Source organism: Meles meles, chromosome 6 (assembly GCF_922984935.1).
Source record: "Meles meles chromosome 6, mMelMel3.1 paternal haplotype, whole genome shotgun sequence".
Lineage (NCBI taxonomy): Eukaryota > Metazoa > Chordata > Mammalia > Carnivora > Mustelidae > Meles > Meles meles.
The window spans coordinates 115779513-115794927 of record NC_060071.1 but is presented as its reverse complement, the minus strand read 5'-3'; the positions used below and the strand labels follow the sequence as shown (position 1 = coordinate 115794927).

Sequence of the window (15415 nt, the reverse complement as noted above, 5' to 3'; positions counted from 1 at the left end):
TCTTTTTTGTTGCCCTTTACTATATCTCTTTGTGTGTCTGACCTTAATTACAAATCTCCTACACAGCTGGCTGGGAAGGGGTGGGCCTCAGGAACAAGCTGCAGGTGAAGCCGTGTTTTTGAGGTGGAAGTAGTGGTGCAGCTGGGCACGCGGGAGGCGGGCCACGGGGAGGAGGGCAGTGGAGCGGAGAGCCAGCCCTGGCTCCAGGATATTGGCTGGACAACAGCTTGAGTTTTCAGCTTCTCAAAATTTCTATAAGCCAGCTGGAAGAAAAGGGCCTGGGTAGGAGGCTACCAGTTCCTGAGAAGCTCTGAACCACCTGACTGCGCGCTGTGATGGAAGAAAGCAGGTGGCACTGGCAGCAGCTGCCTGGAAAGAAAAGAAGGTAGGAGACCCAGAATGGAGACGGTGCTCACTGAAGGGGACAAATGAAAGTCACGGCCGGGTTCCTTCTCGTCTGTCTAGGATGCCAAGATAAGCGTCCCCCAGGACACCGAAGTCTTCACCCTGGGTCGCTTTCACAGCGAGTCGCTGCGCTGTGGCAGGCGGCACAGCGCCGGGGAACCTGGTGACACGCCTGGTCGCTGCAGTAGGCAGCCTCACCAAGGGTCCTATAGAAAGCCACCTCTTTCTCTCTTGCAATGGTAAGCTTGATATTTTCCTACCTTTACGACTGCCCCAAGTGCAAGGGTGTTTTAAACGGCCCGGTTTTTAAAATTCTTAATACGTAGATCCCGTATGTCGAGTAGCTGTAAGTTCAACAAAGAATTACCTCAGCTCAGAGCTATCATCTTAACTGGGAAAGGTTTGAAAAACAAGACTGAGTGGGTGAGTGGAGATGGAGCCCTGACCTAGGACTGAGGAGAGCAGAAGTCTGTTTCTAATAATAGAGTGATTTATGCTTGGGTTCTGAAGTCAGACTGCCTGAATTCAAAATCCTGGCTCTGACGGTGGCTGCTCATCTCAGGGGAGCCACTTGTCCCAGACTCAGTGTCCCCATCCGTAAAACGGTAATAACAGTACTAGCCTCATAAGGTGGCTGTGAGGGTTAAATGAGATAATGCTTACAATGTGCTTGACCTCGGGCCCTAGTGAGCAGCCAGGTGCCAGCTGTCATTATCTACCCAAGGCACATGACCAGGGCTGACTCTAAGATGGAAAAATCCAGCTCCTGCAACCAGCCTTCTCTGCAGTGTGTGAGAGCGGACATCTCGGTATCCCACAAATGCTTCCCACCCCTGAGATGTGCCCTGTCCTTACAACACAGGGTGAATAAAGAGACAGCAAGGGGACCCCAGGACTGGACTGACATACTTTTTAAAACCAAAGAGGCACCTGTGGCTTCCTTAGATCTGCTGTCAGCCCAAGCGAGGCTCTGCCATTCCCTCCTCCTGCTATTCTTTGGCATCTCTGAACTCTGGACACATGGCGTGCTGCCCATGGTGGTGTTGCTCAGAGCAGGGTCCTTGAGCCATGCGCAGGGTGCTTGTTGAAAGGGTTTCTGGGCGCCTGCCTCTCTGACCTAAAGTGTACCGTGGCCCAACACCCAGAGTCCATCTGCTCAACAGGCCCTCCCACGTGGTTCTCGTGCACTCAGCTTTGACCCCCAAAAGTAAAATAATCCAGAGAACAAAAAGCTATTGGAGGAAGTGTGAGACTACAGCTGAGCTGAATTAGCAAAGTAGGTGTGAGGTCAGGCCCTTCAAGGCTGTACTTGGGAGAAAGGTGGGGGAAAGGAGAGGGGCTTGGTAAGCCATGCGCTTGATAGGACTGCCCTGATGGCGTTTCCCTTCTCCCAGTGGGGCTCTCACTCTCTTGAGGGCTGCCTAGCCACCCGCTTTCGAAGCCCCCAGCATGGGTGATGGTGTGGGGCCACACCCATGGCTGTCCCCATATCACACACTGGCTGTCCTCTGGTTGCTAGGTAGGTCTCTAGGCCAGCCGGAGCAAGGCTGTCTCAGACCCGTTAGCCAGGCTCTGCTATGGACAGCCTCCGGGAGCATGAAACTAGAGCCTTTCTTGGTTCCAAACAGTTTCGCTGGACTGAGGAGGAAACCCAGGTGGGGAGAAGGAGTTTGCCGGCTTCTGCTTTGGCCATACAATGGGACAAACCACGGTGAGAACTGGGGCCCTTCGGAAGCCCTGCTAGGTCACGAATGAGCAAAGACAGAATGTCTTTCTGTGTGGGGGGTTATTAAAGCATGGACTAATTTAATTAATACAGCGCCACGCTTTCCTTGGGAAGGGGGTAAACAAAAAATATTTACTGAATTCCTGAGGTGGAAATCAAATTGGCCAAATAACCCTTTCCTGGCCAAGTTTGGATAAGCTGGCTGAAGTGTGCGCAGGGCTGGAATGATGGCATCAGGCAGGCCCCCACTTGAGTTCTGGAGGCCCTCCTGGCAAAGGATCGCCTCCACCTGGTGAGTGTCCTTACGGCTTCATCAGGGTCCTGATAGGGCCAGGAGCCGGGCAGCTTCCGAGCTAGTGCCTGATGGGTAGGACCCCGGCTTTGAGTGTGCCTCCTGGATTGGCTCTGGGTAGCACTGCACTGGTTTCCCGAGGCAGAACAGGAGGACAGCGATAGCACAAAGTGCCATTATAAGGCGTGAGTGTGACAGTCCCTCAGCTGTGCCTGGCACTCGGTAAGTACTCACATGTTACTATTTCCTAGTCCTGTCCTGGGCTGTGCAACCGTTAGAGTTTCGTTGAAACATGGAGCAAGTAAAACCCATCCTTCAGTGCATTTCATTTTAATCGGTACAAGAAAGGAAGTAAATACAGGTTGAATACGAGAGGGTGGTCACAGATAGGCTTTACTTGATTCCTGATGGAACTCAAGCAAGACCACAAGTCTTACTACCTTTTGAAAAACTCTGGACGTGGGAAAAGAAATACACCCTTGCTAGCTGGATTAGAGCCATGAACCATTACCATACTGGTTCCTTCACCCTGTGTTCTATCCTGGCTTTACTTTGGATTTCTGCACCACTGGTGGCCCGTGCTGGGCCCTGCACAGGAATCCTGCCAGCCCATCACGTGCCCTCTGGCTCTGTCCTGCCCAGGCCTGCTTCCCATAGTGCTTGAGCCCTTGTTCAGCCTTCCCTCCCGGGGGCCCCTTGAGCTGAGCTGCCTGGAGAGGTGAGGTGGGGACAGACTAGCCTGTTGTCTCCATGAGGTTTGATGACTAGACCCCAGGGCCCGGACGCTCTAGCTCATGCTGGCTGAAGTGTGTGTACCTTGTGCATGCACACACACCCAGAGGGATGGGCGTGTCTAGAAGAGAGCCCAACAGGTGGCCCTGGACAGTTTGCAACCAGCTGGGCAGGCTCCCTCCTGTGCCCTGCGCTGGGTGCCAGCTGCACCAGCAGGCCTGTTCTGTCTGCCAGGCCCCATTTAGGGTTGTTTTCCTCTGTGTCTGTGGCAAAAGTGGGGCCCTGGTATACCGATAGCCTTCTCTGAGCAAAACTGTCCAGCACCGTCTCTGTTAATTTTTCCCAGTAAATTAATGGCCAGAGGAGGCGGTGGGGAAGAAAAATCAAGGATCCAATGTTAGGAAATCTGTGCCAGAACCTTCCACTCCAGTGTTGAACGTGATGAGGGTTTGAGTGTCCTGCCAAGGGAAACAGAAACTAACAGCTACCATCACAGGCCAGCTGAGAAGGGTACATACTCCATAAGCTGGGTCCTGCAAGGGCCTGGTGAGCCATGCAGAGTCTGGGTCAAGAAACAAGCCAATGGGTGTGCAGATGTGCCACCCACACCCTCAGTCAGGTGGAGGCGGCCAGCTGGCAGCGGGGCTCCCACGCACATGCCTGAGAGCTTCATTGTTTCCTATCTCCCAGTGCCATCAACAGCTCCCAGGTGGCAGGGCAGGTCTGGGGCTAAAGGACAGTGGCTGCTGGCTTGCGGCCAAAGGCCACAGCAAGGCCAGCCAGCCAAGAGAAGGAATGTCACGTCCACAGCAAATACCTACCACAAGGCCAGTGGGAGGCTTCAGGTAGAGGAACTCTGGTCCAAACAACTCAACTAGGTCTCCCACCCAGGAGAGGAGTCCAAGACTGGCCACTCGGCACAGGGCCGCTGGGAACACTTAGGTGGGCATTTCTAGCTGGTAGCTCCCCCGAGGCCAGGACCTGGTCTCACACTTGCTGCCTCCTCACTATCACAGTACCTGGCCTCCCACGGGTTACCCTCCGCACACAGAGGTGGCATGCCAAGGGACCCCAACATCTGGCACACGTGCATTCCTGTGCACTTGTTGGCCAGTTCTGGGGTTGCCTCGGGAGGAGTTCAGCCCCGGGGCTGTGAGCAGCATGTATCTTGAGCTCAGCACTATGGCAGGCGCTGGGGATATTCAGGGCAGCTGAGGAAGTGCGTGCCCTCCCTTCAGGAAGCTCAGAGGAGGTAGAGACTGGACTCGAACACATGGCACAAGGTACACGTCTACACTCCAGATGCCGAAGGAGTTGTGAAGCCCGGCCCTCCACGAGAGAGACTTGGTGTGCAGAGGGGCGAGGGCCAGAGCCAGGCCCTCACTTCCCAGGCTCTGGTGTGCTCACCTTCCTCCCTCCCCACAAGCGCCACGTGGAGAGTTTGGGTGAAGGGAAGGTGGGCCAGAGCCTCCACTCTGCATGGACAGGATCCCTCTGCCCATTCCACCACAGTCACTAACTGCCTTGGTACCCAGGCTGTGGCAGCCACTGCTCCCAAGAGAGGGGAGAGACATGATGGAGCCCAGCAAAGCATCAGCCTTTCCAGGCACGCCACATAGTTCTCCTGGGTACTCATTCCATCATCCCCATTGTTATCAGGCTCCAGGGGTGCGCCTTGCACGACCCCCACCACTACCCTGCCAGGCACTGGTCAGCCTGCCTGGGGGACATAGCCCCCTGCTGTCCCAGGGCCCCCTGGCCCTGCCCTCGACAAGGCTGTGACATTTAGCCTACTCTGACTTGGGAGCCAACAGCGTCGGCTCCTGTCACCACCTTGTCCCACCCGCCCAGGCCATCACGGGTATAGCAGACAACATGAAGTCACATCCAAGCGCACTGGCATGCGATACTTTTTATTCCGGAAAGAACCGAATGATATCAAAGATTGAGAGAGTAGTATGCCGAACCCTAACGTACCCATTACCCAGTGGCGACGGTTATCAACATGCCATACTTCTTGAAAGAAAATGGATGGTAAAATACATGATTATGATTTTTTTATTAGTATTTTCTAAGTAAGGAAGTGTGGAGACGTCAAAGGGACACAGGAACCAGCTGAGAGAGTTAATGGCCAAAGCCAAAACAATGTAAACAATAAAATAAACAACACAGTATGGAACATAACCCAGAGTATAAAATCAATACTCCTGAGTCCATACTTGATAGACACACATGATTGTATAAATAAATGGAGAAAAGACAAACCTCCCACAGAAAAATTCCAAATAATCTATGTAGATGCTCCACCTTCAAGGGTGTGGGGGAGAACTCCATTCCTGCGGCGTAGGCCAGGCACACGGACTTCCTACTAAAGGGGACAGTCTGGAAAGGGGAAGAAAGACTCTCACAGCGGGGTAACCGGACACACACTGTTCAGCCAGGTGCCCAAGGCTAAGAGCCGTGCGGACACACAGCCCCTTGAGGGGATGTGAAGACAGGGCGCCTGCCTCTGGGGCCTTCCTTCCAAAACCCACAGCCCCAGTGTATTGGTTTTCACAGAAATCTCAACTGAGGGACACTACGAAATACCTGACTGGTACTCCTCAGAACTGTCAAGGTCATATGAAAGAAGGAGAGTCTGAGAAACTGTCACAACCAAGAGCAGACTAAGGAGGGACTTGACAACTAAATGTAACGAGGTATCGTGGGTAGGATCCTGGGACAGAAAAGGGAGATCAGGTAAAAACTCCGTTATTGAACTGACCTATGACCTCTAGTTAGTAGTAATGTATTGATACTGGTTCGTTCGTGTGACAAATATTCCATACCAAGACCCTAACGATAGGGAAACCGACTTAAGGGGTCTCTAGGAACTCTGTCTACTATCCTTGCAATTTGTCCCTCAATCCAAAACTATCCTAAAATAAAAAGGTTATCTTTTAAAATGTGTTCTTCTTGTTATTTTGCAGGAGTTGTGTTTATGCAGGAGGGGCAGAGGGCAGGGAACGTCTTCCATGAAGCTGGGCTGGCAAGCAGCACTCTGTCCCCGCCTGCCTGGTTGTTCTTGGATGTACCCAAGAAGTGGGAGGGGAACATCGGCCACCTGGCCTCGTTCTCGGAGCCTCCTGCACCAGCTGGTAGAAAGCAGTGGCGAGGTTATTGCCGGGAAGTGAAAGAGGATGTCCAGGAACCAGTTAGGCGGGCCGGGTCAGGCCGGGAAGGGCAGGCTGTCTTCAGGGCTGCGTTCTGCTCCCAGAAAGATTGACTCACCACAACCTTGCTTCGGAGTCACTCGGTGTCACACTCTGCACTTGGGGTGGCACCCCTGTGGTGCGGGGAGCATGGCTCTATGTCAAGGACTTGGCTTAGAAGGGTGAGGTGAGCCTGCCGCTGCTGTTGGCTGTCACTGTCCTCGTCCTGGTAAAAGATGGGGACAGGCATTTGCGGTCTCAGTAGTCCAGCCCTGGAGGTAACCCATGTGTGTTTAGCTCTGGCCCCCATTCCTGAGACCATCCATTTCACCTTCCTTTAAACACCTAGGGGGATGGACACACATGGGCTTGGAGGCAGCGAATCTGGGGTCAGGTTCAGACTCCACTATTCAGTAGCTAACAAATATGGGTGATTCACTGAAGCTCTCTGCCCTGCTTCTACAGCTATAAAATGCAGATAATCCACCTGCCTCACCCACCTCATGAGGCTGAGTCAAGGATCAAATGAGACAAGGCAGGAGATCAGGAGGAACTCTTAGGGGTTATTCTTTGGGTGGATGTGGCAAGGGTGGGCAGTGTCCTTCAGCAGGTAAGGACTTTGATGCCCTGGGGGCTGATATGGGATAGAGTTTCATAAATTTTAGAATGCTTTTGGTTGCATAGTAAGTAATAGTAATAGTAAAGGAATAGTAAATCCAACTCAGGTTGGCTCACATAGCTGAAAAAGCCAGAGACCAAGCAAGCTGCAGGAGCGATGTGCTCAGGGTTCTGGCCATGTTTCTCAGTAAGTCAGGGAGTCTGTGTGTACTGCTTCTAAGACTGGCTTCCTTCTAGGTAGGAAAATGGTTGTAGGAGTCCCAGACCACACATTCCCTCACAGGAGAGAGGTGCTTCTCCTCCATCATATAATGTCCAGGGCTTCTCTCTCTCTGGTCTGTTTCAGGCCATGTGCTTGGCCCTGCAGCCATCCGTGAGGCTGGGACAACCCATTTGACTGGCTTCAGCTTGGGTTATTGCCAGATGTGAACAAATTACTGAAGCAAAGAGGGACGGATTAAAACGACTGGCTTAGGCCAACCGGGACCTGGACCTGGAGGTAGGAAGGGAATCAGATCCACACAAGCCTACTGGCCGCCACAGTTGGGGAGCGGAGGAATGGATGCCGACCATGTCCACCACAGGTTTCCATCCCAGTAATAATCCGCTGTTGTAGAGAACCATGGTGATTTGTCTCCCTAGCATCCATGTCCTCTTTCCATTTGGCTACAACCCTAATTTGCATTTGGGGCTTCATTCCTTCCCCATGCTTAGACTATGTGTTTCTGATGGAACCGCATTTCCCACTCATGGGGGAAGCGTGTGATCTAGACTTAGGTCAGTCAGTGCCCTCTAATCTCCTGGCCACGAGACCACTTCTCGGAAAGGTACTTGGCTTGATCAAAGCCCATGAAACGCAGTGACACTTGCCAGGAAGGAAGACTGGGCCGGTGCCAGCCGCTCGTCTGCAGAACTTCACCCTAAGAGGAGACAAGGCCCGGAGCGATTGCTGCCGCCATTTTACACTCCCATGGAGAGAGCCCGAGAGTAGAGCTGATACAGAAAGATGGAAAAAGGGGGAGAAATCTACCGAAGCCATACAACCAGGCCAATTTCAGGACGTCTCTGTGAGTCAACACATTTCCTCTTTGCTTTAAGCCGCTTGTAACCATGTCTTAAGTTGTACAATTCTCCTCCCAGTTCAAAGGCAGTAGAATCCCTGAACGGCGCGTGTGGGTGTCTGGAATCTTTGGTACAAACTTTACCAAGCACGGTTCTCATCTGAGACTAGCATTACATGGAAAGCATCTCGGCCATGAAAGATGTGGAAGAATGCTGAATGAACACGGATGGGATTTAGCCTCGATCAGGTGGAGGCAAAGTACAGCCCACCTGGCCAAATCTCACCCACCACCTGTTTTCATGAAGTCTGTGGCTGTTTTGTACTCCAAGGGCAGACTGAAGTTGAGTAGTTGTTTGCAAAGCTTGAAATATTTAGTATTTGGGAGCTCTTGGGTGGTTCAGTGGGTTAAAGCCTCTGCCTTCGGCTCAGGTCCTGATCCCGGGGTTCTGGGATCGAGCCCCGCATCTGGCTCTCTGCTCAGCAGGGAGCCTGCTTCCCTTCCTCTCTCTCTGCCTGCCTCTCTGCCTACCTGTGGTCTCTGTCAAATAAATAAAATCTTTAAAAATAAATAAATAAATAAAAAATATTTAGTATTTGGCACTTTACAGAGAAAATTTGCTGCCCCCTGGTGTAGATGGTAGACTAATAAGATATTAGCAAATACTTCCGCCTCAACTGAAGGCCTGCATTCCCAAATGGATGCCACAGGGAGTCGACCTCCATGACCTCTGTATCATTAACCTCAGGTCTGATTACCAGCATTAGGAAAGCAAGTTTTCATCAAACTGAAGTTAGCCCAGAGAACGAGAGCCATCCCACATCTTTGTTAATATTTGGTCTCTGCATTGTTCTGACCACACAGGCCCTAAGAAAGCCTCCAGACATAAAGAACATTCATTTCCCTGTCCCAGACCATGACCCTTCCCTTGGAGTTGGGATGTCGAAGCTACTGGAGAATTCCTGCAGATAGCCCAGCGGCCTCCTTCCACAAGGAGGTAGGGTCAGTGGCAAGCTGGTGGGAAGACCAGACAGCCTCTCGCTCTTCATAACAGAATGGCAGCGCTGGGAGAGGTGCATCTGCCATCTGAAGCCGACGGATTCCACTTCTACCGACCAGAGAGGGCACGGGGGCTCTACTCTTCCTCCAGCGAAGCTCCTGCCCCAAGTCTGGCATAGAAAGTTAACATTAATGAAATAGCCAAGGTCACAGGAGCAGTCACCTTGCCAGGGTTCCTAGCCTCCATCTCAGCTGCTAAGTTCAATCACCAGGAAACTGCATGCCAAGATCTAAGGCTGGTTCTCAAGGGAAGGCCATCACGGAGCTGTTATTTAATATTACGGCATATGCTTTTGTGTGAAGTCTCCATGAGAAGGAGCCTTCATCAAGGATAGGACTGCCCTGTCCCCAACACAGTGGCCAGAATCTGAGGGGTGGTTTCTAACTCAGAAACGATGCCACGAAGAGAAGGCAGTGTAGGAATATGGTTCGCTCGTACTGTTTTCCCAGGGAAGTCTGCTTATCTAGGAGGCTCCCCTTCTGCTCACAGGAGAATCTAGCAGGCTGCCCGACTTATATGGGGCTCAGGGTGGGTCTGAAATGCATCCAAGGGGGAAGCTGGAGCCCATCTGGATATAGACACCTGTGGTAGCTTTGTATTTCTTTACTGATGGACCCCGCGTTGAATGCAACATCAGTGCCTTCTACTTAAGGAGCCAAATGATACATTTGAGAATTTCTGTCCAGCACTCACTTGAATGCTGTCAAAGTCAGGAAATCCTCCAGACCCAACTGGGAGCAGGAAGGGAGTCTCGTGATTATGCCAGTGTAAAGCCCAGAGATAAGAGTGCCAGCAAACGACCCTCTCTTTTCTGGGAGGCACACTTCACCTACCCCTGGGCCAGTACACACCCTCCCGCCTGGGTGTCATAAAGCCAGCTCACACCCGAGCAATCCCTTCCGTCTCTTAACCACACCCATTACTGCAACCCAACCCCTAAGACCGTGTGAGGCTCCAAGCATGCGAGGGTTTGACCTTTCCTTAAGGTGATGGCCAGCATGCCTCTCCCCGCGCTGCTTTGTAGCCCAAGCTGTTACCAGGGCAATGACAGCACAGGGACAGGGATTATATTCCGAGAGGAGGACACCCTCTCCTCACCCCTGGAGGAAAGCCAGTTGACCGCAGGACTCTGGCCTGTTCGCGTTTCTGTGGCAGCCCCCTGCCTCCGGTCAGGACGACCACCCCCACCTGTGGCTGAGTGCTTGCCTTAGGACCCGGAGCACAGCCCCTGCCCAGTGTCAGAGGGAGGATACAGACACAGGCAGACCATGAGACATGGTGTACAGAGTGCTGGGGGTAAACCAAATTGCTCTGGGGAGATTGGAAAGACAGAGCTTCTCTCGCTGTGCATTAGGTCCACTGTGGCCTCGGCTGGAGGACGTGTCTGAAGGTGGAGCCCAAGCCAGACGCCTGTCTTCGCTCACACGCAGGGTCTGGAACCCTGCACACAGGAGACTGGCGGTCCGTGAACAGCCTTCAGTAACTCCCAACACTGGACGTTCTGAGGGAATTTTCTTGGTACTAGTCACAAACAAGAGACATCATTGAAAAGGTCATTCTTTTATTATTTCAAGGAGGTAATACATAGCCCAATCCGCCAAAGCAATAGGGAATTAGAGGCAGCAAAGGGCAGAGTTTTTGAGAGGGGCCTCATGCTGCATCTCTGAGCGCCTGTCGGCCCGCAGTCCACGGCTGCTTACGAAGACCAGGCCAGCCACATGGAGTTTGCTGGGACTGCAGCAGTGGACAGATGGCCCAGCTCGACACCCCGCTGACCGAGAAAGGGTTCCCTGTGAGCCGCAGAGGCCTGGACAGGCTAAGCACACGGGGCGGCCCCCCGCCCTGCCTCAGCCAGGGTTCCGGGGCTCCGGCCTCGGCAGCAGCTGGCCCACCGAGCACTTCATTTTATGTCTGGGAGCCCAGAGTGGGCAGGACGAGAATAAATCCTGAGTCAAATTAAGGTGAAAGACTTAGTAGCATTAATACTCGGGATGAGAGAAGACAACACTATCTCTGAGGGGGCCGGGCTGGGAGTCTGACGGGAGATGGAAACACACAGAAGGGCCACGGAGAGGGGTTTTCACATGATGGGGCAGGGAGGGGTGAGCACTGGGCTGCTTCCTCGGGTGCAGAACCGAGCTAGAGATTCATTTCCACTCATAATTGGCTTCCTGGGTCGAAGTCACCGCCCGGGTGGCTGAAGCAAAGCGCCTGCACACCCATCGGGGGCCCTGGGGAGAGTGTGGCTCGGTTCTCCAGGCAGAGGGGCAGGAGCTCACAACCCAAGGAGACCTTTCTCCCCCACCCCCGGATCCCTTCCCCTGCAGCCTTGGGCATCTCGTAGTGAAGTCCCACCATGATTTTTTCTAGAGAATTCAGTCTGATGGGACCAAAGCTCCCCCTCCCCCTTGGCACAGAGCACTTATTTCCACCCGCAGGACGGCACCTTCCTGGTGACTTAAGGGTGGCGTACAGGAACGGTGGGGGGGCAGCAGTGACTCACAGATGCCGTTCGTTTCAGTACCACTGTCCAGGCTGGAGAGCTGGCAGCAAGGGCTGCTTCTGCCCAGGGCGCATCGCTCCCCAACAACCCAGGCCAGGCCAGAGCCAGGTTCAGGTGCCACGCGGCTGACAGATTTTTGGTTTGACAGAGGTGGAAAGACTTTTCAAAAAATCACGTCACTATGTTCTCCAAACCCAGAACCATCAGTTTTGTTTTGTTTGACAGGAGAGGACAAAGGACCACAGCCCCATAGTGGCCAAGGCTTATGCAGCACAGAATGTGGTACGTATCGAAATGTATACACCTTGGTCTGACCGGGGAGGTGGGTGAGCAGAGAGCCACGGGAGCCTTGTCTTCTAGGCGGTGGCGGGCTGTGCTGGTGCCTCGTCCTCCCGCTCTTCAAAGCCGGGGACTGGCTTCTGCAGAAAGTGCATGGTGGCCTGGATCACCTTATCTGGTCCGATGTTGTACACAGGGTGAGTGGGCTGCTGCAAAGAGAAGGACAGAGGCCAGTTAGCAGCCCCAGTGGTCCCTGGGAATGGGCACAGCCTTGAAGCTGTTAAATTCAATGCACTTGTAAGCATTTATCAGAAGGAAGACTCATCAGAGACACCCAGGGAGATCCACCCACAAGGCCCTGATGTCCAATGACAAGGTATTAGTAAAAACACTGAACACTACGTGGGATACAAAGGACTATTATGTACCCATTTAAAAACATGCTTTCAGAATATGTAATGATGGGCAAATGCTTATGGAGGAGAACGGTACGCATGTTACCCTAAACTTTTTGAAAATGTGTTCATAGATGTGATTTATAGGCAGAAGTCGGACATACACCCAAACAGGAATAGTGATGTGATTGTTTTAAATTTTCTTAATTGTACTTCTATATATATTCCAATTATTAAAACAATCACCATGTATTTACATTTGTAATGCTGCAAAGGGAACACAACCCTATGATGCAGTAAATGTGTCAGGCCATATTTAAATTCTTTTATATTATTCCACTCCCTCACAGAAACCCAAGAAACTTTGGGTCTAAGACAGAGTACAGCTGGGGGCCAGTATTCAGGACTCTTCCATTTGGGGAGAATGAAGAAAGGAACAGAACTGCAGGAGAGTTTTAAAAGCTTTTTTTTTTTTTTTACATTTTATTTGTTTATTTTAGAGAGAGCGAGAGTGAGTGGGGCAGGGAGGAAGAAGGAGAGGGAAAGAATCCCAAGCAGACTCCACCTTGAGTCCAGAGCCCCTCACAGGGCTTGATCTCATCACCCGAGATCATGACCTGAGCCAAAAATCAAAAAGTTCGATGTTCGGGGGCGCCTGGGTGGCTCAATGGGTTAAGCCTCTGCCTTCGGCTCAGGTCATGATCCCAGGGTCCTGGGATCGAGCCCCCACATCGGGCTCTCTGCTCAGCAGGGAGCCTGCTTCCCCCCTCCCTCTGTCTGCCTCTCTGCCTACCTGTGATATCTCTCTCTGTCAAATAAATAAATAAAATCTTAAAAAAAAAAAAAAAGTTCGATGCTCAATGACTGAGCACCCAGGTGCCCCAAGGTTTTAAAACTTTTAAGAGAGAATACTATGAGCGACTTTATGCCAAAACATATAAAAGTACATATAAACTCAATAATTCTATAGAGCAATTTAATTTTCAAAATTTACTCAAGAAGTTCTTTAAAACATATGAATAAATAAAACAACTGCTTTTTCTGCTACCATCATTCTTGCCCCAGGATACCAGGCCTAGATGGCTTTTCAAGCAAGTGCTATCAACATACAAGAAACAGATCATCTCTAACCTGTACAAATGTTCTCAAAGACTTGAAAAAAAAAAAAAAAAAGGTGGAGAGGGTGACAGGGAGAGAAGATACCCATCTAATTTTATGAGGCTATGATATTATCCTGAAATATAAACTGGAAAAAGCAATACAATAAAACAAAATTTTTAGATCAGTTTTTCTTTTGAGTATCATGCAAAAAATCCTAAATAAAAATACTGGCCAAAAAAATACTAGCAAACTGAATCTAGCGATGTATTAAATACACACACACACACACAAACACACACACACACACTGTCCTATGACCAAGAAGGGTTGATCCTGGGAATGTAAGGTTATCATCAGAACATTTATTAACAATAGCATATTTGATTAAAGGAGAAAATCAGATGCAGAAAAAGCACTCAATAAAATTTAATATTAGATTATGATTGAAACAAAACAACAACCTAGCAAGCCAGGAAGAGAAGGTAAGTAACATCCTTAACCAGATAGGAAGTATTTGTCAAAAACCCCAGGGGTCCCTGGGTGGCTCAGTCATTAAGGTCTGCCTTTGGCTCAGGTCACGATCCCAGGGTCCTGGGGTCCAACCCCACATCAGGCTGCCTGCTCAGCCGAGAGTCTCCCTTTCCCTCTGCCCATCCCCCTGCTTGTGCTCTCTCTCTCTCTCAAATAAATAAATAAAATCTTAAAAAAAAAAAAGTATCCTATATAATGGTGAAATTATAAACGCCTTCCTATTACAACCAGAAACAAGATAGGAGTGCACCCTATGACTGTCTCCAGTCAGCACTCTATGGGGACCTTAGCCAGTATCTCAAGGCAGGAAAAAGAAATAAAACTCTTAAGAATCAGAAAGAAAGGGGTGCCTGGGTGGCTCAGTTGGTTGAATGTCCAACTCTTGGTTTCAGCTCAAGTTGTGATTTCAGGGTCATGAGATTGAGCCCCATGTCAGAGTCTACTTGAGGATTTTCTCTCTTCCTCTCCTTCTGCCCCTCCCCCTACTTGTACTCTCCTCCTACTTGCACTCTAATAAATATCTTAAAAAAAAAAAAAAAAGAACAGAAAGAAAAGGGCAAAACTGTCCTCATTTTAAAACAACACCACATTCTAAGTAGAAAATCCAAGAGATTCTACAAAATATTACAACAACTAAGTAAGTTTAGCAAGGTGGCTAGATACAAAATTAAAATATAAATATCATTTCTGTACTTTAGTAACAACCAGTTATAAAATATAATGGAAGAAAAATCCAATCACAACAGACACAAAAGCTATAAATTTCCTAGGCACAAGTCTAACAAAAGATGTGCTAGTCTTTTATGGAGAAAATGATAAAAAATCTGAAAAATTGTGTTCACAAATGGAAAGCCTCAGAAGTCAGTTCTCTCCCATTAATCTTAAGTCCAATGCAAATTCCTATAAAAATTCCATTATAGTTTTTTGTGGGACTTGATAAGCTGATCCTAAAATCCACAGGAAGAAGCAAAAAGCAAAGAATAGGAAGGCAATTTCGAGTAAAAGAACAAAGTGGATGGGACTTGCCTACCTGCATTTAAGATTTGCTTAAGACAGTATTGTAAGGCAAACAGACCAAAGGAACAGAACCGAGTCACCTCGGATACAGAAACTCGAGTACGTGATGTACACGGGACACACATCAGTAGGAGACTTGTAAACTTCAGTTAGTAGTGGGGCTGGTCAACTCTCCATCCACATGGGAAAAAGAGAAAATTATACCCAACAGACAAAAGTCAATTCCAAGAAAATTAAAAATCCAAAGGGAAAAGCAAAACTTTAGACTGTTTGGAAGAAAATATATGTATGACCTCAGGGCAGGGAAAGATTTCTTAAGTATCCCTCCCCTCCACACCCTCAAAAACTAAAAAGGCAATAAAATTGTTCACTATAAAATTAAAAGTCTCCTTTTCAAGAGCAAGAAAAAAACCCATGAAAAGTGAAAAGACAAATCACAAACTGGAAGAGACTCTACATACACACCACCGACAGAGGATTACTATCGACACAGAGAACTCCAAC

General features: G+C 50.0%; 1 protein-coding gene across 1 annotated transcript in view; it reads right to left on the bottom strand.

The window, feature by feature from the left end:
- Nucleotides 1–10629: 10629 nt before the first annotated feature.
- FNTB (farnesyltransferase, CAAX box, beta) overlaps nt 10630–15415 on the bottom strand; it is a 64666-nt gene continuing 59880 nt past the window's right edge. The window contains exon 12 of the mRNA XM_046007155.1: nt 10630–12076. Coding sequence (XP_045863111.1) covers nt 11945–12076 — 132 coding nt within the window. The 3' untranslated portion in view covers nt 10630–11944. The remainder of the gene's footprint in view (nt 12077–15415) is intronic.